At 38.8% G+C, this 27,282-nt stretch overlaps 1 protein-coding gene across 4 annotated transcripts in view; it reads left to right on the top strand.

Annotated features, from left to right (window-relative positions):
- Positions 1-2,076: 2,076 nt before the first annotated feature.
- LOC117405927 (ATP-binding cassette sub-family C member 4-like) overlaps positions 2,077-27,282 on the top strand; it is an 87,221-nt gene continuing 62,015 nt past the window's right edge. For 3 of the 4 annotated variants that reach the window (XM_034009461.3, XM_034009463.3, XM_059029821.1), the window contains exons 1-10: positions 2,077-2,419; positions 12,538-12,648; positions 17,093-17,213; positions 18,238-18,462; positions 18,894-18,983; positions 20,265-20,428; positions 21,050-21,175; positions 22,274-22,523; positions 24,082-24,189; positions 26,993-27,082. In XM_034009461.3, coding sequence (XP_033865352.2) covers positions 2,346-2,419; positions 12,538-12,648; positions 17,093-17,213; positions 18,238-18,462; positions 18,894-18,983; positions 20,265-20,428; positions 21,050-21,175; positions 22,274-22,523; positions 24,082-24,189; positions 26,993-27,082 — 1,359 coding nt within the window. In that variant the 5' untranslated portion in view covers positions 2,077-2,345. Of the gene's footprint in view, positions 2,459-12,537; positions 12,649-17,092; positions 17,214-18,237; positions 18,463-18,893; positions 18,984-20,264; positions 20,429-21,049; positions 21,176-22,273; positions 22,524-24,081; positions 24,190-26,992; positions 27,083-27,282 lie in introns of all 4 variants that reach the window. The other variant, XM_034009462.3, reaches the window with a different exon arrangement.

Here is a 27,282-nt window from a genome sequence, read left to right as displayed (position 1 = left end):
CCAAAGGGGTTTTATAATGGTATTTCCCATAGACATTTTTCAGGATGCTATATCTCAGGTTCCGGGGGTCCCCAAGACTTGAAAATCGGTACGGAGGTCCACCTCGGGGCCCCTGTCGATCCAGTTTAGACTTTTTTTGACAACCTGGAGCTCAAAAGCTATTGGAAATGCAACCTTGACATGCTATCATGCTGAAAATGTGTAAATTTGTTAAAAGTGTAGCATTTGAAAACGGATGGTTCCCTGTGAAAGAGGGCCCCCAGACATGACCCTAGGAAGTTGAACCCGGTTTCTAGGCCCCGGGGTCATGGAGATATGACCCCGAAAAGGGTAGTTTTTGGACATTTTTGACAGGGCGTATCTCTGGTTCTGTGGGGGTTAGGAACTTGATTTTTGTTTTGCGTTGGGGCCCCATGGGGCCCCGCACAAGGAGTCACCGTTTTCATGGTTCAAATGCCAGGACGGCTTGGCAAAGTGAATTTTTTCGTCATGACATGAGTTTTTGGGTGAACCACCACACCTTTTTAGGGGGTGGTTTGGGGTGCTCCCCTGAGTCTATATCACTTTGAATGGTGGTTCTACGTGCTCGGGTTTCGAGAGATATGCCTGAAAATGTGTTTTATAACACTGCCATAGACATGAATGGGGCTGAATACCCGAAAATATATTTTGCAAAGAATTGCTACGGTTGGTGGTGTGTGCGTGCAGGGGTTGCATGGTGGTGTGTGCGTGCAGGGGTTGCATGGTGGGTGTATGCGTGCAGGGGTTGCATGGTGGTGTGTGCGTGCCAGGGTTGCATGGTGGTACACGTGTGTGGAGGGGAATTGGAGTTCAGGTTTTGCGCACAAGAGGGGCGGGGAAAAGACTGGGAAGGGTAGGGTAAAAGAAAAATTACTACAATCATTTATTTTCACTTTCGACTCCCAGTCTCCTTTCCCTCACTTTATGATTTTATTTTGTGATTATTTAATTATTGTCAAAATAAACGGCCTTCATCTACTCACAGTTGCAGTCTCATTTCTGTCCAAAAAGAACCTGAAACACTACAATATATTGATGGACGTTACATAAGAAAACGAGATGTCCTTTTTTCGGAATACCATGTTCCTTCCCAAAAATGTGTTTTAATATTAGCCTTTAATAAAGGAAAACGACTGCTTAAATTAATTTTCATGTATCTATTTCAGTGCAATGTAGTTTCTTCATGTAATAAGAAATACGTTTTTTAACATTTACATTTTTGTTTTTTTCATTAAAAAAAAAAAGTTTTCTGGGGAGAGTAAAAAATACACGAACTTTGATTAATGTACTAAGGGTTACTCTCAAATGAATTCACGATCCAGTTTATGGTAAACTGTGCATGCATGACTTAGAAACTCGGCTGTGTCAGCTGATTCCCCAAAACTGGGCTGAATTCGGAAATGCAAAGCGGCCCAGAATTTGGGATGTTATCTAAAAACCAAGGCTGCCCAGAATTTGGGACGTTATCTAAAAACCAAAGCGGCACAGAATTTGCGACGTTATCTAAAAACCAAAGCGGCCCAGAATTTGGGATGTTATCTGCAAACCAAATCGGGCCAGAATTTGGGACATTATCTGAAAAGTAAAGCGGCACAGAATTTGCGACGTAAATGAAAACAGGGGCAGTCTATATGTAAAACTGTGATTACATTAGAGATAAACTAATGTATCCTGTAACAAAACTGCAATAGCGTATATGTTTTATATTAAAATATATCGCAAAAACGATTATAGATATATGCTACTTGAAAGAAAAAAGTACACCACCACAGAAAGCCAATTCTTACATTCGTGCATAACATGATAATTTATATAAAGTAATTCCTCATAGTTTGTAATATCAGTACAGTGTAATACCACATTATATTTTAATGGTAAGGTTGTGGAAAGCAGATCACTCTCTCTATCTGATCACAATGTAAAATGTCAGCACGCTTTTCCACTCGTGTGACGACATATTCATGTGACAGACATGGACCAATCAAAACGCGAGACTGTTATGCGGTTCCATCCCAAAAACCGGGCCAGTGTCATACCTCCTGTTTTTAAGACAAATTAACACAGAAGCCGTTTATGTGAGGACCACATAATGGAGCCAATCCCCTTCCCTCAGTCTCTAGTCTTAGTGGGCGGAGGTTCCGTTCTGCTAACTGAAAGCTGGGAACCAGAGGTCTTGATCACAAGTACAAAATATATTGCACCAGTAAACTAACGTTACAGGGGCTCTTCTTGGTGCATTAGCTATACGTGGTTTATATAAATAGCGTTCCGAAATTGTATTCACATGATATACTGTACTTTAAAGACAAAGAAATCACACCGTTATGGAACGACTACACAAAGACGAGAAGCCAAATCCATCTGCTACTGCTAGTGTCTTTTCCAATATATTTTTCTGGTAAGCAAAGCCAAGTCAGTGAGTTAGCTACAGCCTCAGGTAAGCCAGTGATTCTGTCTCACAGCCAATTCTGATCTGTATTACTAGCTCACCTGTTTCTTATTTGGGTATATTATCACAGTGGGTATATTGCACATACAAATCGTTAGATTTTGTTAGTTGGAGTTAAATACATCGGCAGTCTCTTATTTTTGCAATTTTCTATTTTTAACAATTGATGAAGGAGATGTCGCTTGCAAGAATTCTGAGTTAGACCTGTTGTGAACTGTAGTATTTTACAAACATTACAGTGGATCATTGTTCATGTTCGTATTTTTCCTGTTTTTGAAAAATTGTGGTCTATCGTAACATCTCTTCCTCAGCTTTGTACTTCTAAACACAGGATACTTTAGTCCAGCCAGAACGTATTGTGTTTGCTCTTAGCTGTCGTCAATATGCTGAACTGGTATATGTATTATTCTTAACTTCAAAGTTTGAACAGTTTCCTGTTTCAGAAAATCTGAAAAAGCTAGGATACACAAAATGTAATCTAAAATTATACGTTTTGATGATATGTTTAACCCCTAAAACCTATTCATTATGAATAAATAGATGAAATAATGAATTAAAACTTTTAACATGGTAGGTAATCTTATAGTTCAGAAGCATGCTGTAAATTGTACAGCGTGGGTCTTCTCTAACAACCCTGTCCTAGCGCGTGACTGACAGTGTTGTGTAATTGTAATTATTACAGTACACAGCACACGTGTCTGGTTATCTCGCCTACGGAGAAGTGACTTTTTAGTAATCGACTACCAATGTCACTTTAATTTCAGCGACAAAACCCATGACTTGTATTTAATGTTTACACCGTGTAACATTTTTTTTTTTTTTTTGTTCCTGGGTAGTAAGTGTTATTTCCTAATTGCTTATGCCTCAAAAGTATAGAAAATGGCTATTATTCCCCACAAACTTTGCTTTTGTGACCAGGACAGTGATATTTTGAAATGTACCTATTTTCCAGAACATTCCAGATAGATTCAGTGCTGAGTAAACTTGGAGTAACTTCTAGAACTTTCCAGTAATATAAATAGTAGTATAAATACAGGGGCCTTAAGCCCACCAGTTCAGTTTAGTTCCAGCTGCCTAAGTGGATACATTTCTGCATTTTTCTGAGATGGCATCAAGGTCATAGGAGACTTCAAAATGGTGGCATTCCTGATGGGTCTCCAAGGCGGTTTTACCAAGTTTCCCTGCTATCTTTGCCTTTGGGACAGCAGGGACACCAAGGCGCACTACCACAGGCGGGACTGGCCACAGTGGACTGAGTTCTCTGTGGGGAGGAACAACGTCAAGTGGGAGCCACTGGTGGACCCCCGGAAGGTGCTGATGCCACCACTGCACATCAAATCGGGCCTTATGAAACAATTTGTCAGAGCTCTAGATGAGGAGTCGGCAGCCTTCAAGTACCTTCAAGACTTCTTCCCTAAGCTGTCTGAGGCAAAGGTCAAAGCTGGTGTCTTCGTCGGACCACAGATAAAGAAGATCCTGGAGTGCAATGAATTCCCCAAGAAGCTCACTAGTAAGGAGAAAGCGGCTTGGAACAGCTTTGTCGCAGTGGTTCGGGGCTTCCTGGGCAATCACAAGGCCGAAAACTATGTGGAGCTGGTTGAGACTCTGGTGAAGAACTACGGCACAATGGGCTGTAGGATGTCCCTCAAAGTCCATATCCTTGATGCTCATCTTGATAAATTCAAGGAGAACATGGGAGTGTACTCGGAGGAGCAAGGCGAGCGCTTCCACCAGGATATACTGGACTTTGAACGCCGCTACCAAGGACAGTATAACGAGAACATGATGGGAGAATACATTTGGGGGCTGATTCGTGAAAGTGATTTACAGTATAATCGTAATTCTCGAAAAACTACTCACTTCTAAATCTTTTGTAGTCATTTTTGTATTACTTTAGTATAAATACGTGTTAGTTTGGATTCATATGTTGTTTTTTTCTGACTTTATGTGAACGAAAAGACACAAATTCGCCCGTTTTCTCATTGGAAATAGGTAAATTTCAAAATATCACTGTCCTGGTCACAAAAGCAAAGTTTGTGGGGAATAATAGCCATTTTCTATACTTTTGAGGCATAAGCAATTAGGAAATAACACTTACTACCCAGGAACAAAAATTGTGTTATAGTGTTATCATAACAGCTGTCTTTAAGATATTGTACAAAAACCAGCCGAGTCAGTCTGCTGCGTCTCTGTCTGAGCTATCCAGACCAGCCTATTAAAAAGTTGTGCATTACTTTAGACGTAGGAACTTTGCAGTTTTATTAATTCTGTATTGTACAAACTATAATACGTCAGAAACCTTCATTATGGTCTGGATTGCAGCATTAGAAGAAACGTGTAGTTTGTAGTTAAACAGCATTTGAAATTATTTAGTATTGTTAGACAACAAGGTTTCACACTTTTGTTTGAGAACCACTGCACTTCTGGATGCTAGTGAGGCCAGTTTGGGTACTAATGTATAGTGAATACGTGCAGTCCAATCACAGTATCTAAAATATCATTGAAACATATGTGCCTTCTGCCTTTGCTAGTCTCTAATACAATATAGAACAGTGCAGTCAAATTTGCCTTTAGTTCGGAAAAAATCACACAGAAAGCGTGTGATGTAATGTTGGCACTTTCACACGTCAGACCTTCTACAAAACTGTACAAGCCGCTGGTCTAAACTAGGTGTCACAATGACTTTTAAAGCATTTATTTACTGAGCAATGCTTACTTTATAGTTGTAGGGTAAATGATAGCTATGTAGCACTAGATTGGGGCAGTGTAAGTGAACTTGTACTGTATATATTAACTAGAGAATCGGAGGACAAATAGGTACTCAACTTTCCTCTGGGGACCACAAGGTTTACTGATCCTTGAGAAAAGCTTTGAGATTTTACATCGTCCTGTTGTCCACTACTTTGTAAAGAAAATACAGATTCTTATTCCTATTGTGCAAACCGTACTGTTTACAGGACCCATTCATTTGCTTGAAAGAGCTGCCCAACATAAACAGTAGTTCCTTATACAGCGTTGACACAGTCTAAAGAAAATCAAGCACAAGAACTGTATCAAGTAAAAAAAATAATAATAATACTAATAATAATAATAATAATAATAATAATAATAATGATGACTGCTGATGCTCTATCTATATCCTTGGTTGGGGAGGCTACACATGTATGTTAGTTAACTTGCTGTGTGGTCCAGTGGTTAAAGAAACAGGCTTATAACCAGGAGATCCCCGGTTCAAATCCCACCTCGGCCACTGACTCATTGTGTGACCCTGAGCAAGTCACTTAACCTCCTTGTGCTCCGTCTTTCGGGTGAGACGTAATTGTAAGTGACTCTGCAGCTGATGCATAGTTCACACACCCGAGTCTCTGTAAGTCGCCTTGGATAAAGGCGTCTGCTAAATAAACAAATAATATTTATAGATTGAATATGATTGTAAAACAAACAATGCTGGCTGACTCCTTTACTAAGCCACGACCCCTCGTAGTTGGCTGCCATTACCTTAGATAACCAGGAGTTGGGTGTCATACATTACTACCTAAAGCAAGAACCATTTTCAGTCAAAGCATTGCTGTGAATATTTGTCAATATAACAGGTTGGACAATTTTCTAGTAGAAAATAGCCACGTCATGGCTAATTGAAAGATTTGACAGAATTCATTTCAGGTCCTGTAATTAAATACTCCCAATCTAATGTGCATTACACTGTTCTGGATGGGTTATTTTCAGCTTCGTTGGCAGTATTTTGGCATTTCAGAATGTCACAAGTTGTCTGAGTCCGTCAGTGTATCAGGTGATGTCATTGAATCGGAGACTACTGTTCCCTGTACATCTATCTGCTGAAGGAGATGGCTGATTATTGTACCAGCAGAGGAACAGTCCCTGGATTTCATCTCCCTTCTTGTGTGTGTTAAATGTACTGCAGCAATAAACTAGCCATCATGCTGGTTTTAAAGAAGTAATATTGTTAGTTGTATCAGAAGAAGAGCTTGGATTCAGACAGCTTTGTTTTTTTGATCTCTAAGGGTATATAAAGAGTGCCATGTGAATTCAAGTAATTGTGCAATACATTAAAGTACTGAACACACTGCTACTGTAAGAGACTGTATGATGACAGTATGGAGATTATTTTCCATTTGTAATATTTTGTAAATACCACAGGCAGTAGTTCATTAATGGAAAAAAAGTCCCCATTTATAATTTTTTTTTCTTGTAGTGAACATTTCTGTATGAATATTATATATTAATTGTGATAAAGCAGGAGTATTAAATAGACCTATAAAATAATATTAGTACAGTACTTTTCAGGTGGTAAAATCTCACTTAAAACCTGGCAGATCCCACTCCCCCACAGTACACAATTGCTTATTGTGCATGTACAGTATGTTTCCCTTCTGGAGATGCAGCAGTGATTGTCCTACAGTATAGTGATCAATCTAGCTACTGTAAGAACCATCTGTAGCTCAATTTACTCGGTTAACATAACCTGGCGGTATATGGAGAAAGCTGGTAAGTCCGACTATCTCTCGGTATGTCAATTACATTTATTTTTTTTTAATGTTTTTTTTAAGATTCAATTGTTTTATTTATTTTTACAACAAAATAACAGCAGGTTACAAACAAAGCACATTGCAATATACTAAACTATCTTTATACATAACCAGTGAAAAGAAAACCAGAAAATAAAACGGATACATATGCACATAAACTAAATATAATAAGTAAACAATTAAACACCATTAATAATAATAATAATAATAATAATAATAATAATAATAATAATAAATCTAAATAAATAGAAGTGCCAGTGTCTTAACCCTGTCCACCCTAGACCTAGACATCTGTGGTTCCAGATGTCTAATATCTCTGTGACGCAAGTCACTCACTAAAGTATGCAAGTGTTTAAGTGGATTAGGTTGCCACTCTGTATTGGTTGGTACACTAAGGATGCCCAAATATCCGGACCATCTTTGCTCAAATATCTCAGTTTTGTTAACCAGCCTATACAAGAGTCGCTCATAGACTGCACTATTACCCAGCTGTAACTGCCATTCATGTAGAGAGGGGGCTCCGTGGACTTCCACCCTCCCACCAAAGTGTTCAGTAGCACAGTTTAGATCCAGTCTGCTTTATAGGCAGGAAGGTGTGCTAATCTGGAGGGGTCACCTAGAATTTAAAGTCTGAGGCAGTAAAGAGTTCTCTGGGTCAGACATGAACAGGATATCAGAGCTTATGTGTTGAACCTCCAACCTGAACACCTGGGAAAGGGGTTTATTTGAACAGCAGCAGCAAGTGGTTCCAATGCTAGAGCAAACAGTAAGGGTGAAAGAGGGCATCACTGTCTGGTATCCCTTCCTAGGTTAAACTACTGGGTCATTAAGACATTTGTTAAAAATACTGCTGTTGGGTGTTAATATATCAATTGCACCCAGCAAATGAAATTAGGACCAATACCAAATACTCCACTCTGTCAAAGGCCTTTTCTGCATCTAAAGAGATAGTTGCCATTGGAGAGTCTGCTTTTTGTGCAGCCCCCATAATACCAATCAGACGCCTCTTATTGTCGGATGAGCATCGGCCTCTAATAAACCACACTTGGTCAGGGTGAATCAATTTTGTCATGGTTTTGCCCAGACGGCAAGAGAGAATTTTTGATAAAATGTTTCCATCATTATTAATTAGACTGAAGGGTCTATAGCTTGAGTACTGACCATGGGTCCTTGCCTTTTTTAAGTATAAGTGAAATAAGCACTCGAGACAGGGTGGTTGGTAAGGAGTTGTTTGTAAACGATTCTGTGAACATGTTTAGTAGCAGAGGAGCTAATTCAGTGACTTTTATAGAAGTCCCCTGTGAGGCCCTGTTCGAGGGTAAGCCCTTTATTGCCTCCATTATCTCCTCCAACGTCATTGGGGCATCCAGGGATTCTCTGTCTTGGTCATCTAGTCCAAGTAGGCCCAGCTAGTCAAAGAAAGAGTGCCTCTCACATTTCTGTGCTGATGCCGCAGAGGAATACAATGTATGATACAAATCCCTAAAAGTTTGGTTTATTTTGCATGACTCGAGTGCTCACCGCTGGTATGATAGCTGCGGCCTCACATTGTTTTAAATAGCGAGCTACTAATCGCCCTGCCTTCTCTCTCTCCTCAAAATACTTTTGTTTAACCCTAAATAAGGCAAATTCTGCTTTTTAATTTGTTAGGAGACAATTATATTCCTATTTTATCTTTATCAAGCCTCTTAAATTGGCTGCAGACATATATTCTGGAGTTTGAAGTTCCTTTTCGACTGTCGGTTGTTTTGCTGCAGCAGCTTTTTTCTTTTGTGAAGAGTAATGAATAGTAAAGCCCCTTAGAAAAGCCTTCATGGCCTCCCGGGTTACCTTTGCAGTCTCTATATAGAGAGCAATTTGGGCTCTAAGGACATCTCTGAATTCCTCTTGTAAAATATTAATATTAATCCTTAGGGATTTGTTAATTTTTGTAAATGCAAGCAGTTGGAGGGATATACAGGTGTGGTCTGACACAGCGATATTGCCAGTTGCTTAGGATACAGTGGAATTAACTAGAAATTTTGATATTACGAAAAAATAAGCTCTAGAAAATACATTATGGGGAGAAGAGAAAAATGTGTACTCTTTCCTTAGGATTTTGCAGGCACCAAATATCTATTAAGCCCAGCCCATCACACATCACACTCTCGTTGACTTAGGTGCACGGCCTGTGAAATGAGAACTGTGCTCCGAAATTGGATCCATTATCTGATTAAAGGCTCCCCTAGACATTAGCTAAGATAACCCCCTGACCCTGTATCTCAGCCAATATTATTATGAATCTATCCATTTGATCCCTTATTTCTTTAACACGCTTGAATTGTCGTTTTTTGTTGACTAAAATGATAACCCCCTTGCTCTTGCTGGTACCCACGCTAAAACATACATGTCCGACCCAGTCTCTACATAATTTCTTTGCCTCCCCTTCAGAGAGATGTGTCTCCTGTAAAAATGCAAGATCACACTTTTGACTTGACTGGATAACACCTTATTTTTCTTAATAGGGTGGTTTAAGCCCTTCACATTCCATGAGGCAATACCTAATCTGTTATTCAGTTACAGGCTTGCATATTTTATCTAAGAGAAAAGGCAAACAGACATCTGGAAACAGGCCATATGCAATATAATAATGAGAAATGGCACAAAAAGATAAGAAAATAACTAAAAAAACAGTAACTGCACATTCAAATGGATAAATAAAATAATTAGTCTCACTATCTTGCAATGCGGTTGGTTACCCACACATGTGACATAAGTACCTTGTCCCAATACCATTTAAATATTGATCAATGTGAAGGAATCTTCATAAAAGTACTATTTATCAGAAAAATGGCAAACCCTATTATAGTGAACACCCTGATATAACAAACATTTCTCTAGGTCCTATGGGGGTTCGTTATAGTGAAATTAGCCTGTATATGCATGCCAACACATATATTCACCATTATCTGCATAAACATGAAATTATATTTTTGTATTGCTATAAATAACCTGGTTTTTGTAATTTGAGTGCTGATAAATTAAAAAAAAAGACTGCATTCATTACTAGATTCTTATAGCTTTCCAGTTATAAAACATGTATGTTGCTTACTTTTTTTCTTAACCCCATTATAGTATATGGAAAAACAAAACAAACAAAAAAAAAAAAACATTACTGCAAAATAAAATATAAATATGTTTCTGTTAGGGCTGTGTCCGAAGGTACAAAGGTTTATTCGCTAGCCAGGATTTCGAAGATTGTTTTAAACCTTCAAAGGCTCGTCAGACGGGAATGCACTGTATTGTATTTTTCTTTTTCTTTTTGTTAATAGAAACTGTTTGACAATGTGTGAATACTATAAATCATACGTTAAATGTTACTGTTACTGAAAATTCTTTTGTATAATGCATATTACATAAACAAAAGTTGTAAGTAGCAACTCTACATGGTGTTGCTGCAGAGTTTAAAGCAGGGTGTAAAGTATCCAAAGCAGTGGGCTCGTACTAGTAGGCTGTATTGCTTCAGTAACATATGTACTGAATACCTAGTGTACAAGACCATGTAAGAGAAGTGCTATGGTAGAATATGTTTGAAACATACAAAATATACGCTAACACTAATAATTTTAATTTCGAAAACTGAGCACCGTCTGCTCCAGCTCGTGTTATCCAGAGGCAAACCTTTAATTTCTTCATCGGCCGTCTTGACAGCAAAGCGTCGTAGCGTGCGTAAGGTGTAAGCTGTATTGAAAGAAATGTCTCGAAACCCCTTGCTGTTTGGGATTTTTTTGTTAAATGCCTAGACTACGAAAAAAAAGTTGAATGCAAACTGTGCAAGCGACTCGTATCATCATGGAGGCATAACCAATCTCTGGGGTCACTTGACAAGCATAAGTTCATATAATTATTAGTATTATTATTATTAGCGTTATTATTATTAGTATTATTAATATTTTTAGTAGTAGTAAAATGTGATTGATAACCTGCTTGGAACGATGACAGTTAAATAAAGCTTTGTCTGCTGCAGTTGGTGCTGGTGCAATGCTTACTGTATATATCGCAAGCAGGCTCAATTATGTGTAAATAAACAACGTGTATTTTTATTTTTATTTAAATTATAAAAACATATTGTTCTATATAACATATTTTTAAACTACATGTGACTGTTTTATTCCATTAATATGGATTACCTGTAAAATAGGATTTTCAATCAAATATAAACAAGTAGTATGGTGACATCACCAATAAATTATGCAAATGAGTACCATCGAAGGTTCAAACCTTCCTTCGGTAATGTGTTTCAAACCTGCCTTCAGTAATGTGTTCCGAACCTTTGAAGGTCAAAATGTACCCTTCGTTGCAGCCCTAGTTCCTGTATATATTTAGGCTGCTTACTCAGTCAGTCTTCCTATAGAGAAGTCGTAGATAGGGGTAGGCAAGGTCATGGACCGTTTAAAGTGTTTTGTATCCCAGTTTTAATTAGACTAAGAAGCGCACACACTGTATAGCTTTCTCCGGGTCTTCAAAATGTCTGGTTCCCACTTCTGTGTAGCCGGATACAGTAGGGTGAATTTTATGTTATGCGCATGTAGTCATTTTCTTGGTTGAAGTAAATTTCCACCATTTCTTATATGGCTCTTGATGGGTCAGGGAAGACTAATATTCGCTGTCCTTCCCAGTGAATTTCCTCTTTGTTTTTGGCAGCACGGAGTAGTAATTCCCAACCTGAAATCACAGAAGTCTTCCAATGATAGGTCTCGGACGTTGGTCTGGGGCAGGACATGGTCCCAGGGACCGATGAGCTCTGTCCAAAGCAGAGATTATTGTGCAGATTTTCTGTTTTCAATGTCTTCCAGCGAAGGGTCTCCAATACAGACTGGGAGGCAGGAGGATCAATCTTCATTTCTTCCCGAGCCTGAGATCGCTGGAGATATCTTTCAGTACCGCTAGATATTTGCAATGTCCTTAGCAATATTGTTTGGGTCAGGCTGTACATCTGCTTTGTCACCATCTTGTTCAGTTTCTGGCTCTGTTAGTTGCTGGGGATTTTTTGCTTTTGTTGTTTTGTTTTTTTTCTTGGGGATGGGGGGCAGTCTAATTTATTATGCTCGGCCAGCCATGGCATCTCAGGAGGTTAGTTCGTGTTTTGGCGTTCTGTTTAGTCGTGTCAGGGCTGTATTGATCAGGATGTTTTAGGATTAGGATGCAGGGAGGCATGGAGCTTCAGAGTTAGGCAGCCATCTTCTCACCTGCATCGCGTGACTCCTGTCATCATTACATTTTTACATATATCTCTGGAACTATTACTGCAAATTATGATGGAACTTGACAAAGACACAAGTGTGTAAGAGTTTCAGTATCTGTTGGTATTAGGTACGATTAGTCTGTTTACAGCCATATGTCGAACTAAGTTTTTAGATATTAGAAGCACTTGTTTGTTTATGATGTTATCTGTTAAGCTGTTTAGGGAATCAGAATCTGGGAGTGTATGAAGCCATGGTGGGGGGTGACTGAAACTGAAACTCTTATTTTCTCTTACAGTTGGTTAAATCCTTTATTTCGAATTGGATATAAAAGAAAGCTAGAAGAAGATGATATGTACAAAGTGCTTCCAGAAGATCGATCAGAAAGACTGGGAGAGGAGCTACAGTGGTATGTCTGTCTTCTACTGTTTGTCTACAGTGTCTGGTTCTGTACAGTATTTCATTTTTTGTACACATGTACAGTATACTGCACTTCAGAGCTCTGTTGACAAAGTCAATACATTCCCCAAAGGTTAAACTTAGTGGGCCTCTTCCTTTTTTCAATGTAGTGGAGCTGGTCATACATACTGTATATGATGAACTGTGGGGAAACTTGCTAAAGACCTTTTTGTGTGTATTGTAATCTGGGGGTTTAGGGAGTCTTTCTGATGTGTCTGTCCGACAGCCTGTCATACAGAAATGCGCTTGTCTACATAATGTTTGGACAAAATGTAATAGTGAACGTGTATAAACTCCTTATAACTAGGGCCCTGTGAAAATTGCGATTTCACGGGCTGCGCGGAAATTGTGAAATCGTGATTTTTACAATATTCTTAAGAAATAAAAATAATTTCATAATTATTTGCATTTCATACAAAAAAAAATCACATTAACGAAACTGTACAGCTCTGATGTGTGCCTGTGTGTAATATTCGCCGTGCACACAGTGCTGTGCAGTGATTGTCATGTTACTATATGCAATCTAAGTGGGAAATTTAAAATACTACACACTGTAAACAAGAAAATGGCTAAAAATTTGTCTGCAGTGGATCACGTAAAGCAGTATCCAGCAGGAGTTTACACAGCAATGGAGGTAAGCTCTTCTGTACATCCTGCAACGTTACTGTAGATCACTACCAAAACTCGTCTGTTGACAGCAAGTATTCACCGAAAGAGAAAGGCGGATATCCAGAGCAGTACTTGCAAAGAAACAAAAAAAGATGACTTCCATATTCCAAAAGTCCACTTAGTAAATTTTGACCTGACAGAGGCGTTTGTTTGCGCAAATATCCATTTTGAAAAATTGGACAACCAGAAGTTATGGAAATTCTTCAGACTGAGTGAAGCAAATGGTGGAGTGATTCCTTCATCAGCCCAGCTGAGACTTGAGTACTTACCTAAAGTTTCCGAGTATCACAAGCAGGAGAGAATGGAATTGGTAAAACAGTCTGGTTGCTTGTCAGTGGTCACACTGACGAGTCGACAGATGTACAAGATCAGTATGGGTTACTGTGACAGAAATCGAATGACTCTTGGTGTTAGATCTCCCTCTCGACCTGTGAGGGCACTGTGTAAAAGGAACAGAGTACCCTTAACTAAATGACACACCAATTTATTCCTTAGGGTAGGTGGAGGTCGATCATTTAGGAAAGGGGCGAAGCTACGGTATCCAAACTCAGTGACCCAGACAGTAAACGGCGTGGCATCTGAGGATTGGAGAAGCGGATGCGCTCGTTAACCTAGGGGTCATGACCGAGGATATAAATAGGGGTCATAGCGTACGTGATCTGTTCCTTTTGTGAATGGTTAGGAAAGAACCTAAAAGGAGTCCCTGCATGTAAAAACCGTGAGTGTTCTGTTACTCTGTCTTGTAAACGTTGTTTGTTTGTTTAATTTGTCTAAACGATTACTAACACGATCCGGAGCTGCAGCCGCAGGCCAGCATTAAACCCGGACACCAGCACTTCACTTTCCACTGAGAACTGGCTTTTCACCACAAGCACTTAAATCACGCACCGTAGGAACTGTGTCTCTGTCTTTGAGTTTTGTGTGGGTTATAAAACTGGACTTTTTTGGTTGTGGGTCAAACCCGTGGGATTTTACAAAACCGAAGTGATACACGCCGCTGTAATCACTTCCAGCATTATTATTTACAAGTGTTTTGCCTTAAGGCTCTGGACATTGTAGTAATTTATCAAAACACCCTTGCACCTGTTAGTAATTGTCCGTGTGATTTGTACCTGCACTGCACTCACCTGTATCCACTCATCACTTTGCCACAGTTACACATTTTATTTGTTTTGCAAGCCCTAAATGTGCTGTCCTTGCAGATACACTTTACCTACAGGCTGTTAATTACAACACCGTTTCACAAGGTATTGTAAAGTGCTTGAATAACTTTGATGTTAATTTTGATGTCCGTGCATTAATCTGTATATTTGCTGTTTTTAAAAAAAAATAATAATCTGTACACGTAATTTTATAAGCTATTTCCGTGCACTTTCTGCGAAATAAGATACTTTACCCATGACACTGCCGTGAATTTTAAAGAAAATTTCTGCGATTTTCACAGGGCCTTACTTAAAAGGCTGGGCCAAAGTATGGCAAAATATGGAACCGCTTACCTGGTCACAATGGAAACTTCAATAATAGTAAATTGTATTTAGAATTACATTTCAACAATGGGGAAATGCCACCTTTTGTTAGTTCCCTATATATAGGATTTTTGAAATGCACTATTTTGAAATCCTAAAAACAAGGCTCTGTAGGCTTATACTGTGCTGTTAATTAACAATGGTTGAGTAGGTTTAGCAACCTGAACAAATGTATTTACTGTTTTCCTTTGTTCTCCTGTCATGTGCAGGGGTAGTACTTGCTGGCAGGTAACCAGGGATTAAGGACCCTCTCCCACCCCCCCCCCCCCAATTAGCTTGAAAATAATTCATCCATTGACAAATATGGTACCATATTCTACAGATTGATAGCTTGCTCGCTTTATCCTGTAACATATGTAGAAGTGAGCACTTTTATGCCAAAACCTGGACCCATTTTGTCAAAGCTTTTTTTCTGTGCACTGCAGTACACTGAGCTATCACTGAAAACGGATCTTCTGTGAAATTGATTTTAACAGTTCAATCTGTACCCTTTTCTTCATTTTAAAAATTGTCTTCACAAATAGTGCCATTTTTCACCGTAATTTCTAGAAAGTGCTGTTCCAAAATCAATATCAAGAGTGTGACAGTGATTTTTAGACGGGGCACCATGCCAGGGGCTTGGTCACAGACTGCCACCTATAAGCCACACACCAAAGGGCTTTCATTGATTGTACAGTAATTCACTGCTCACATCCAGAAAAGAACCTGGCTTAAAGAATACGATGAGCACACTGTGGACAACATGGAGAAACAAAAAATGAAATGCAATGGGATTTTTTTTTTTTTTATAAATTCTTCTTGTCTGTTACAGTAGCAAGTCAACAGTGATGCATATGGTTTCAATACAATAAGTTTGTTAAATGTGTATTTCTTGGAAGTCAGTTTATCTCTTTTTTTAAATGTGTAACACTTGCTGCAGGGCATGTCTTAATTTTTAATCATGTCCTGTTTTTACAGTTCTAAAGAATAATACTGCACGCACCCATTACTTTTCACACAAGTATTTATTTGCCCTTTTCCTGTTTAGACAAAGCTTCTGTTATGAATGCTGGCACTGATTTCTTAAAGTATATTTGTCACAAATTCCCTGAAGTGACTCGGTGATGCAGGGAACCATTTCAGTTCCAAACACTTTCATAATAGGAATCTTGGAACAAAAAGAATTAGACCTGTATTGTTTTACACACGTGAGGCAATTTTAAATGTATGCTGTTGTCAAGTGTGCAATAGGGAATAGTTATTCTGTGGGAAACAAATCGCCAAACACTGCTGTGTTCAGCAGTGTAGAACCCATGGTGTGCTCACAGTACTTACGACTGAACATCAGTAAACCAGCTCCAGCTTCATTAGAAGCTTTGGGATTGTTACCTGCGCTTGTACTGTAAGTGCTAGTTCATTACTATTTTTTTTTTGCAGACATTCCACAGAGGAACTGTGATTAATTTGCAGCCCTTACAGCCGTGTCGTCGGTTCAGGCAGCCTTGCCTCAAGCATTGCTTGCAGTTTTACTATCTGCCTGTCATTTTCAGCATCATTCAAAGATAGCAGCGCTCTCCAATAGACTTTAGTTACTTAACAGCTGTCTTCTGGACTGTACACAAGCAGGCCTCATCACTTCCTGTAACCTCATTCCTTATGAAGCCTAATCTTTCCCCATATTTACCTCTTAGCTAATCAGCTTGTAGTAATAACCTGATTGTTCTGCTCTGTGCAGCAAGCCAATGCTAGGTCATGTTCTGTATTGAGGCTCATATTATCCAGTCTTGAATAACCATCTAGAAAAATAAACTTTCTGTGCGATATTATTTATTATATTGTACATAAACAGTATTTCTATTTTTAAATTGGTCTGAAATACTGTTGCAAAAATGTGTGGTGGTTTTTTTTTTTTTTTTTTTTTTTTTTTTTACAAATAATTACAAATACTTTATGACTAAATAGTATAGGTCATGTCCACAAATGATATACCTAGCACATAAGCATCTAATTATTGGAGACACTTGCATTTACAAAATGTAATACGTACTTTTCTGTGCCTATATAAATGAACATGCACAACCCTATTGTAGTATTGTTTCAGTTGTAACAGAAGATTTGGACATGGGGCATTTTCTATGAAAACAGGAACTCTGGTGCTCATGCATGCTTCTGTGACCCTCTGTATACAGCGACTGGGCCCAACTGTATTGTGTTCCACAGGTACTGGGATAAAGAAGTCGAGCAAGCAAAGAAAGATCTACGGGTACCAAAGCTTACTAAAGCTATTGTGAAATGTTACTGGAAGTCCTATGCTGTTTTAGGGGCTTTCATATTGTTCGCGGTAAGTGTAAATGATCATGTTCAGAGATACAGACTGCCTTACTGTATGTGGGTGGGGTTACGTTGTTTAGGATATGTATTATATTTAATATGTTGTCTGTATTTGTGTATTTCCATTGCATCTGTCATTAGATGAGCTATAGATTGGGTTTGAATATTTTGCAGTTTGGGCTAGTTTTCTCAGCTTGTATATAATAGTCTTTACTGCAGTTGAGCAAATTAACTTTTAATTAATGAGTGCAATTGTTTGAATTGGTATGAAGAAGATATATTTAGTGAGAAAGATGATGCAGGTTATCAGGATTGTGTGATTGTCAAGCTAATCCAGTACAATAGATGGAACTAAACGGCATACAACTTCTGTCAGGGTAGAAATGATTTACACTCCAAACTGAGCACTGAACAAATCCATGCATATTTGGATTTCTTGTTCATTAATAAACACCAATGACCTTAAGTATGCTGGTGTGTTTTTTTTCTAATATAGTAATGTATAGCTGCGTATTTCGCAACTTTAATGGGAATAGAAGGACTAGCCTAATGCACGATGGCAAAGCAACCTAAAGGAAAAGGTCCCACTCGCAATACAGGAAAGTCTTGTTTGTATTAGGGCCTGATCAACTATCAACTAACAGCATTAAGTTCTGTTCAGTTAAAAAGGAGAAGGAACTCTAACAGCAAGGTGGATTTCTCCAGGCTGTGGAATAATAATGCTGGAAATTGGGCCTAAATGTTCATCTGCTCTTTTTCTATAGATTTTCTAACCATTGAGAAAAAGCATTTATTTATTTTTTTTAACCATGTTAACTTTTTAACTTTTTAACAATGGGTTAGATGCTCAGTTTTCATTTTTCCTCTACCTTTGTTTTTTCAGGCCTGGATTTACTTTTTCTATTTAGTTTTGTTTTGCAAACCTATTCATTTGTTAGCAGTGGTGATATTTTTTTATGTAGCAAAATTAATGGCTTTCAATGATTTTAGGGGTGTGAATTGCGTCTGAAATGGGTCTCTTGTATGTCTTGCAGGAGACTGTCAAAGTAATCCAGCCTGTGTTTCTAGGCAAATTGATCATTTTCTTTGAAACCTACAATCATGACGACAGGGAAGCACTGTATGTCGCGTACGGATATGCGGCAGGTGTGTCTCTCTCAACATTTGCGTTTGCTGTTCTCCACCACTTGTATTTTTATCATGTCCAGAGAGCAGGAATGAAAATTCGAGTGGCTATGTGTCATATGATTTTTAAAAAGGTAAATGATGAAATATCAATATATGTTTTTACAGTGGCACATGTTTCTATTGCTTTTTAGTCTCTATATTTCTGCAACTGTCTACTTACCTCCTCTGTGTTAATCTGTATCAGGAACATACCCTGGGTAGATTGATAATAGTTTACTGTTGCTTAGTTCTGCTGTGTCATAAAGATTAACACTGTAGGTTGAAGTAATTGTAGTTTATAAAATAAACCCATAAAGCTTACCTGATTTACACTTCCATTAGCTATATAGATCTTTAGATTTGCACATTTGAAAGAAAAGTGTTTTCATTTAAAAAAATAATAATAATAATAAACTACTTTTAGGTTATGAAAATGTGAGTTTCACTTTGGGGGAAATCATAACCATTGTATCCCTACTTTACATCTGTTTAATGTGTTTCTGTTTAATGCTTTTATTTCTAGGCCCTTTGCCTTAGTAACACAGCCCTGGGAAAAACAACAACAGGACAGATTGTAAATCTTCTATCGAATGACGTCAACAAGTTTGATGAGGTAGAGTCTCTTCATATTTGACACTGCTTACCTTGCTTGAATAGTATTGGGAGAACAGTGGGGCAGAGTGTGCTCCTGTAAGGTCACAGGTAAAAAGAATAAACCAAACATGATTTATATGCATACCTAATTGTTTCACATCATTACCTTCAATAGAATTTTAGCCCCTGAAGGGCCAGAGTGTGCTGATATCTTTTCTCACCTGACCAATGAGGCAGATCGTTTGTTAATACAATGAAGAACAGAGAAGAGCTCATGTGGTAAATCTGTGTGTGAAGGGCACATTGCCCTTGATAAAAGGCACAATTTAATCATTAGTGCCAGATGCCATTTAAAAGTTGGAAAGACTGGGGATTCTGAATGGAGCGTGGCATTGGCTCTGGACTCATCGCACTATAAAAAGCCCTGCTGGCCGGGCGTCTAGTGAGCTCAGGCAGACACCTGCAGGGCTGGCCTTTGTCCTCCACTGGCCACTAGCTCTCTGACATCTGCTCTCAAGTTCCTGGGTGCAGAAGAGGAAGCTGGCATGGTCGTGGGATCGGAAGACACCCACGGAACCTCCAGTTCTCCCGAGCTGTGAGGGGAAAAAATTGTTGGACATTCTAAATTGGGGAGAAAATCAGAAGTATAATCAGACGCACTAAATAAAAAATAAAAATAAAAAGTTTGGAAGATTTGGCACCAGGGCCTGTGTTTGAAACACCAGTGGTATAGCAGGTCTTCTTAAACAGAAGCACTGCGGGTTACTCAGTGCCACTGCATCTTTCTTATGTAATAAGTGAGATTAGGTTACAAGATGGACAGGCAGAGTGGTGGGGCCAAATTAAGCTTGTGTCCTCAATGGAGGGTCAACTACTGTACTGTAGTTCTCAGTGGTTATAATGTCACTTGCGGATGAACCATCAAGGATGGAGAAAAGGACCAGTATTAGTCACAGAGCACTGACATGTTTGGCCTTGTGGTGTCTGTTGTGTTTCCAGTACTTTGGTTTGCTTTTTTAAATTGTTTTGTTGTAGTGAAATTACACTAACATGTCAAGACAAGGGTTTGGCTTTCATTAGTATTAAAATCAGATTTACTTTTAAATACTTTCAATAATCCTTAATTCTTGTACATCAGCCAATGGTGTGTTAACAGGAATTTACTAGTTTTCACATACTGCCAAACAAAAATGTCAATCTACTTCATACCAAAAATGTAGCCTCAAGTTCAGTTTATCTTTAGGTGTAAAGTGAATACATTTGAATGATAAGCTTTCATCTTCCCTGTCTTTTATTACAGGTTACAATTTTTCTGCACTTTTTATGGATTGGTCCACTGCAGGCAGTGGCAGTGACAGCCCTTCTGTGGCAGGAGATAGGCCCATCATGCCTTGCAGGAATGGCAATCCTTGTTTTTCTGATGCCTCTGCAAACATTTTTTGGTCGATTATTTTCAAAGCTAAGGTATTTCTCCGAATTCATAATCCTTCCCATCCCGATTATGAAAGTGATCTTAAAAAAAATAAAAGCGAAGTAATTCTTTCTCTTTAGATTAAGACATTTGAAACATCTTATACTGTATTAGTGCTAGGACAAATATTCAAATAAATCTTGCTTGAAATGTATTCAATGACAAACATTACTGCATGTATTTATATATAAAAATGTATTTATCAATTGTATCAAAAAGACATCATGCAGCAGTGGAGTAGTGGTTAGGGCTCTGGACTCTTGACCGGAGGGTTGTGGGTTCAGTCCCAGGTGGGGACACTGCTGCTGTACCCTTGAGCAAGGTACTTTACCTAGATTGCTCCAGTAAAAACCCAACTGTATAAATGGGTAATTGTATGTAAAAATAATGTGATATCTTGTAATAATTGTAAGTCACCCTGGATAAGTGCATCTGCTAAGAAATAAATAATAATAATAATAATAATAATAATAATGCAGAAATGACGACTGAAATAAAATAACATTCTACTATACCGAAGTGCTTCTCTATTTAATCAATATGTAATTTGATGGGGTACCAGGTTTGTTTTACTCCTTTTTTTTTTAAATTTATTTATTTTTTTTCCCCTGTAGGAGCAAAACTGCAGCGTTTACAGACACACGAATTCGCACGATGAACGAAGTTGTGTCAGGCATGCGGATAATTAAGATGTATGCATGGGAAAAGCCATTTGCAAAACTAGTCACTGAAATCAGAAGGTAATTTGGAGCCTCTGTATTTGAATACCAAAAGATAAGGAAATATATCAAAATAGTATACATATATATACAGTGTGTGTGTGTGTATATGTATATATGTATATATATATATATATATATATATATATATATATATAGTATATAATATATAATATATAATATATATATATATATATATATATATATATATATATATATATATATATATAATTACAAGAATTGTTGTTGTTCAAGATATCTATCAATAGAACGTACCTTTCCAGGTTCATGCTCACTGCTGTCTCTTCATAATGCATAAATGACAATAACAAGTGTTGTAGCCATCTTTAAAAAACACTACCTACCGGATCTATGAAGAAAAGCCAAGGCATGTAGCTCAAGGTAATTTGGCTGTTTTTAGGCAGTACTCCCCAGCCTTAGTCAGACCAGAGCCTCTGGGGAAAGCCCTGCCCCTTCAAAGCAATGTTTCTAACAGGAAACATCACCGCAAGGAGAGAGAAGGCTTCTACAACGCTGAGTGTCACGTTAATACTTATTGCCGTTGTTGCGCAGAAAATGAAATTTGGCAGTGTGTCAAGCTCGGACACGGATATTGCTTCTGTGCTGTCCGATCTCCGTTAGATACGATTTTACCAGAGCCAAATGTGATTTTCTTGGATGTGTTTACGTTTTCTTGTTGACTAATAAAAGTCTTTCGCGCATCAGTGTCGGCTGGGTGTTGAGCGTTTGTGACGAACGCTTTTTACTCAAGCTAATCTTGATTGACGGGGAAAGTCAATCGTGCAATATGACTTTTTTTGAGGTCACAAAAGTACAATGTGACTTTTCTTCGCATGGGCCACAGTGTAAATATAGATACTATCCATGTAATATATTTACTGTCATTGCAATAGTTATTTGATTTTCTTCAAACACTAAAACATTTAAATGAGGTATCCGCAGATTAATTAAGGCTGATCAAAATGAGGTCTTTATGAAAATGATTTTATTGTGCTTGTAATTCTTGCGTATTCCTACTTAAAGGAGTTGTAGTTAATAATATTGGTACTGTGTATACTGTGTTGTGAGAAGGTTTTTTGGATTTCTTGTTTTCTGCAGGAAGGAGATTTCTAAGGTCAAAAAGAGCTCCTATCTCCGTGGGATGAACATGGCTTCTTTCTTCGTGGCCAGCAAGATTATCCTGTTTATAACTTTCACCACTTTTGTGCTGCTGGGGAACCCCATCTCTGCCAGCAAAGTCTTTGTCACTGTGTCACTGTACAGTGCAGTCAGGCTCACCGTCACCCTCTTCTTCCCATCAGCTATCGAGAAGGCCTCCGAAACCATGATCAGCATTCGCAGAATAAAGGTTAGGCTTAAGAAGGCAAACACTGCATTAGAATGCTTGTGTTCTGCATGCAGTCTAGTGAGTCCAAGTCATAGCACTGTCTCATTACTTTCCCTGGTCTCACTCATTGCAGGCTAAACTTTTACCTTCTCTGTAGGAAGTTGTAACAGGACGAGTAGCCCTGTACAGTTATTGTTTGTTTATTTTTAGAACGGGGTCTCCCCCTCCGCCCCTTTGCAGTGTGTTATTTTGTATTTGTTTTGTATTATGATTTATTTATATGACGGCGAAGCGCCGCAGGTTTTGGTATTGTTTTGGTATGTATAAATGTGTCAGCGTAGCCGTGTGTTTTGTTGTTGTATTTGTTTAGTAGCGTGGATGGGTAGCCCCATCCACAGTAATTAAAAAAAACCTGTGCAGATTGTGGCCGAGGGGTAATAGAATAATTGCTAGCTAGTTAAATCCCTCAGCCACGGTATAAAAAGCCTGCAGCTCTCCAGCTCGGGGTTGGGTGTGTTAGGAGCGAGAGTGGAGAAAGCGAGAGGAGCAAGAGAGAAACGAAACTTATTTAAAATTGAAGTACAGGAACAGTGACAGCGACTGCCCAGCCTGACCTGTAGTATTTTGTGTTCGTGATTTTGTTTTGTTTAAAATTTTATTTTCGCCGCGGCTTCCGAGTGGCGCATCCAGTAAAGGCGCTCCAGGTGGAGTGCAGGATGCTGGACATTGCGAGTTCGAGTCCAGGCTATTCCACAGCCGACCGTGGACGGGAGCTCCCAGGGGGCGGCGCACAGTTGGCCGAGCATGTCCTCGGCTCACCGCGCACCAGCGACCCCTGTAGTCTGGCCGGGCTACTGCGGGCTTGCCTGTAAGCTGCCCGAGAGCTGCGTTGTCCTCCGACGCCTGTAGCTTTTGGGTGGCTGCATGGTGAGTCTGCAGTGTGAAAAAAAAGTGGTCGGCTGACGGCACACGCTTCGGAGGACAGTGTGTGTTCGTCTTCATATTTAAATAAACGGCACCGCCGCGTCTTTATTTTGAACTGTAGTACTTCCCCGGTGTCAGTGTTTTTCAGTTCCTGCTTTTGACCTCACCGCACCGCACCGCACCGCACAGCCACCCTGTCGCAGAAGTGAAGAGTTCTGTATATTATGCTGTACACAGATATTTACCGTTTACAGATATTTCTGTCTTGAAACCCACATTCTAATCTGCTTGTGACAGCACTGCTAGAAACCATTACACCGGGGAGGCAAAGTGATCAAATGTTTTTGGGCAGTGTAATCCTAGCTCAGACACTGATTGTGTAATCTGGGTAAATCCCGGCACTCTCCTTGTTGTAAAGTAGGACACCTGCAAGCAGAGTTGTTGCATCAGTTTCACAATTGTTTAAACATGATCTTGACAATGATGTCCCACACTTCTCTTTGATTTACCTTGCTTGTCTATGCTCTGTCTTGCTTTTACTAGATTTTGCAGTGCTATTATTGCAGTATACTACACTTACCTTTTTAAGGGAAATAACAATTTTTTTACCTTACAAATGTACATAAATCTTTTTAAATTATTTTTATTTTTTTAGAACTTTTTAATACTGGACGAGATTGTTAAGCCCAGTGTGGAGTTACGAAAGGAAGAGAAAAAGGATGTACTTATTCACATGAAGGATGTGATTTGTTACTGGGACAAGGTAAAGCTGTTCTTTCTAGTTTATAGTAACATGAATGTGTGACAACATACCTTTACAACATACCATTGTATATTGTTACTTCTGTAAGTACAAGGTGAGAATTACAGAAAGAAAGCAATATTTAACTATGGTCAGTCTCGGCAGGACATAAACCCACAGAAGTACACCCATAATGTATCTGTGGAAAACAACAAGCTGTATAATTGGCAGCCATGCTCTGCTTTCATGTCTCCTGTGAATGACTATGCACAAATACTGTACTTGGTAACGCATTTCAGGTTATACAATGCACTTGCATAGTTTTATGAACACCTGCCCTGTTTTTCACTGTCAAAATCTTTTATTGCTGCCCATTTTGACAATTGAGCAGACTTTCTGTTGCTGTCTGTAAACCTAAAATAAAAAAACATTTTAGTGTGTGGCTGTGTGCCAGAAGCACATTGCTTTTGCATGTTATCAAACCCCCTGAACTTAGTTCGCTCAGTATCGCGCCTCACAAGGGTGTTAAAGAACTACCTTTTTTCTGTTTCTGTTATGTGTCTGCTAAAACAAGAAAGCAGCTCATTAACCCTTTCTACAGTCTTTTCATTACAGTTGACTCACTTTTTCATTCAAAAACATTGAATGTATTGCTAAACTCCCTGCTGGGTGTAAATACAGTACAATGAAAGTCTGTTCAATTGCAAAGCCAATGTCGAGTTCTCATTCTGAATTCTCTTGATCCAGTATCGAGTTCTCATTCTGAATTCTCTTGATCCAATATAGAGTTCTCATTCTGAATTCTCTTGATCCAATATAGAGTTCTCATTCTGAATTCTCGATCCAATATCGAGTTCTCATTCTGAAGTCTCGGAACATTATTGTAATCAAAGCCAGATAAAGACATACAGTATATAAAGAAAATAAATATATTATAGAGGACCAACCAAACCCAGAAACCCTCAGAATACATTTCCCCTCCATGCATGAGAAGAGATGACATTAGGGACCTACACTGCAAAAACACAGGTACCTGAGCAACACAGGCTTGTGTACGGGCTGTTCAGACCCAGGGATTATGCGGTTTGTTTTATTTTGAGTACACGGAGCAGACTGTATGTAATACAGATGGATTGTAAAATATTAAAGATGACTTCCTTACCGCAGTGCCTTTCGGTACTCTATTTTATTTGATCTCAGTGTGAAACATCTGATGTCAAGGAAGGACTAGGTCTGAAAAACTACTTAAGGAATGTTTGTTTTTTCTTATTAATTATATAGTCCCCCCCCTGTAATTTTTTAAATGCAAATACATTTTTTTCTGTTCTGTCATGGGTCTTCACATGTACCCTCTGAATAACACTGTGTAAAATAATAGAACAACACTTTCAAATTCTTTATAGTTTTTTAAAACCATTTAACATTTTTATATTGTTTTTTTTTTTTTAAACAGACAAAAAAAACTATTGTAATAACCCAAAAAGAGATTCTGCATGGCACTAGTGCCCTCTGTTGCCAGCAAAGTGTAACTATTTCAGATCTCTATATAAATGGGATTTTCTTAAAGTATGTATGAGTTGCTCTTTATAGTGCGTTCGGATTCATGTTTTTAGTTTAGTTATGTGAGTACACATCAGGACCGATGTAAGGATACGTGCAAAGTGATCTGTGGCTGCAAAACACCTATATTGCTGCCAGAAACCGTGTTTAGCTGGCATAAAGTGGGACTTTAGCACTCACTAAAAATGCGGTGTATGTAAAGCATGTTTTTCACCTGGTTTTGCACCCGCTATCAGATTAGCACTTTGCCATCATTAATCCATTTAAATGATATAGAAATGTATTCAAATGAAGAAAAGAGCATGGAATTGGGGGGAGGGATCTGGAATACTAAGCGGCCGCAAACATTATAATGAGATGTAAAGATTTTGCCTTGCACTTGGGTAATTGCAGACCCTCTGACGAGGTGCAAACCATTGTAAAAGTAAGTAATTAAGAGCTGTATAAAAGCACACACCTGCAGAGACCTGTCATTGGCCTGTGGTACAGTTCATGATGCGGTGACAGTTGACTCGAACCTCGTGCGATTCGCCACCGGTCCTGCCACCTTTTCATCGCCTGGTAACACAGACAGCATTGACTTTCTCAACTATAGAGGACCATATGGCCTCTTTGTTAGCATGACTGGTGTTGGCTGAGGCTTTTCCAAAGAACTCAATGTCATGCTGAGTGACCTCAGCCGTAAGGACTCTCAGCTTCTACTTGGAAAACCTTTATTTTATTTTCAGTGTGCCAAAAGGACTTTGCTGCCCTTGGTTTGATTTTCGTGCTCCACACGTCTCATACTGCGCCTACTCTGTACTCCTAACTTGCCTCACCTCTGGGCTGTTAAAGTGCGGCCGCTATATATCCCGATGCACAGGCGGCGCTCATTGCAACCCTCATTATCATGATTGCAGCTCATTATTTGTGCGTTTTGAGTCATTTGCATTGCTCTTAAGCTTACATAGGCTGCAATGCAAAATAATTGCCTGGCCACTAGGCAATTTGGATTTTGCAGCCTCAATGGTTTGCACTGCGCCTATCTTTCCATCAGCCCCACAGTGTTTTCTTATCTGGATTTTTGTTTGTTTCTATGAAAGCTTGTGAACTACTGAATGCCGTGTTGGATTGATGTGACAGTCAATACAACTTAACAATGGTGGAGGACCGCTGCAGGCACTGTTGGAGGCTCCCTCAAAATACCCCAGAAACCAACAGACTAAACATTTGAATGCACTAATGTTTTTGTTATTGTTTTTACCCCTCTTTTGCTACTTTACAGAACCTGGATGCACCGACATTGCAGAATGTTTCCTTCACTGTCCATCCAGGCCAGTTGCTTGCTGTGATAGGACCAGTGGGAGCAGGAAAAGTTAGTCCTTTTTTCACTTTATTTAGAATGTTCCATTGTTGACTATTAGGACACGCCTCTTTAGCCATTTTAGCAAGATAGCAAATAGCACTAAATAATTTAGGGGTTCAGGAATCTTAAAATAGTTTGTAGTTAAGGGCATTTGTAAGTATTAAACACTTAATGGTCCTAAATTTAGAAATACTAAAAAAAACCTAATA

Source organism: Acipenser ruthenus, chromosome 9 (genome assembly GCF_902713425.1).
Source record: "Acipenser ruthenus chromosome 9, fAciRut3.2 maternal haplotype, whole genome shotgun sequence".
Classification (NCBI taxonomy): Eukaryota; Metazoa; Chordata; class Actinopteri; order Acipenseriformes; family Acipenseridae; genus Acipenser; species Acipenser ruthenus.
This window is presented reverse-complemented; position numbering and strand designations above follow the sequence as displayed.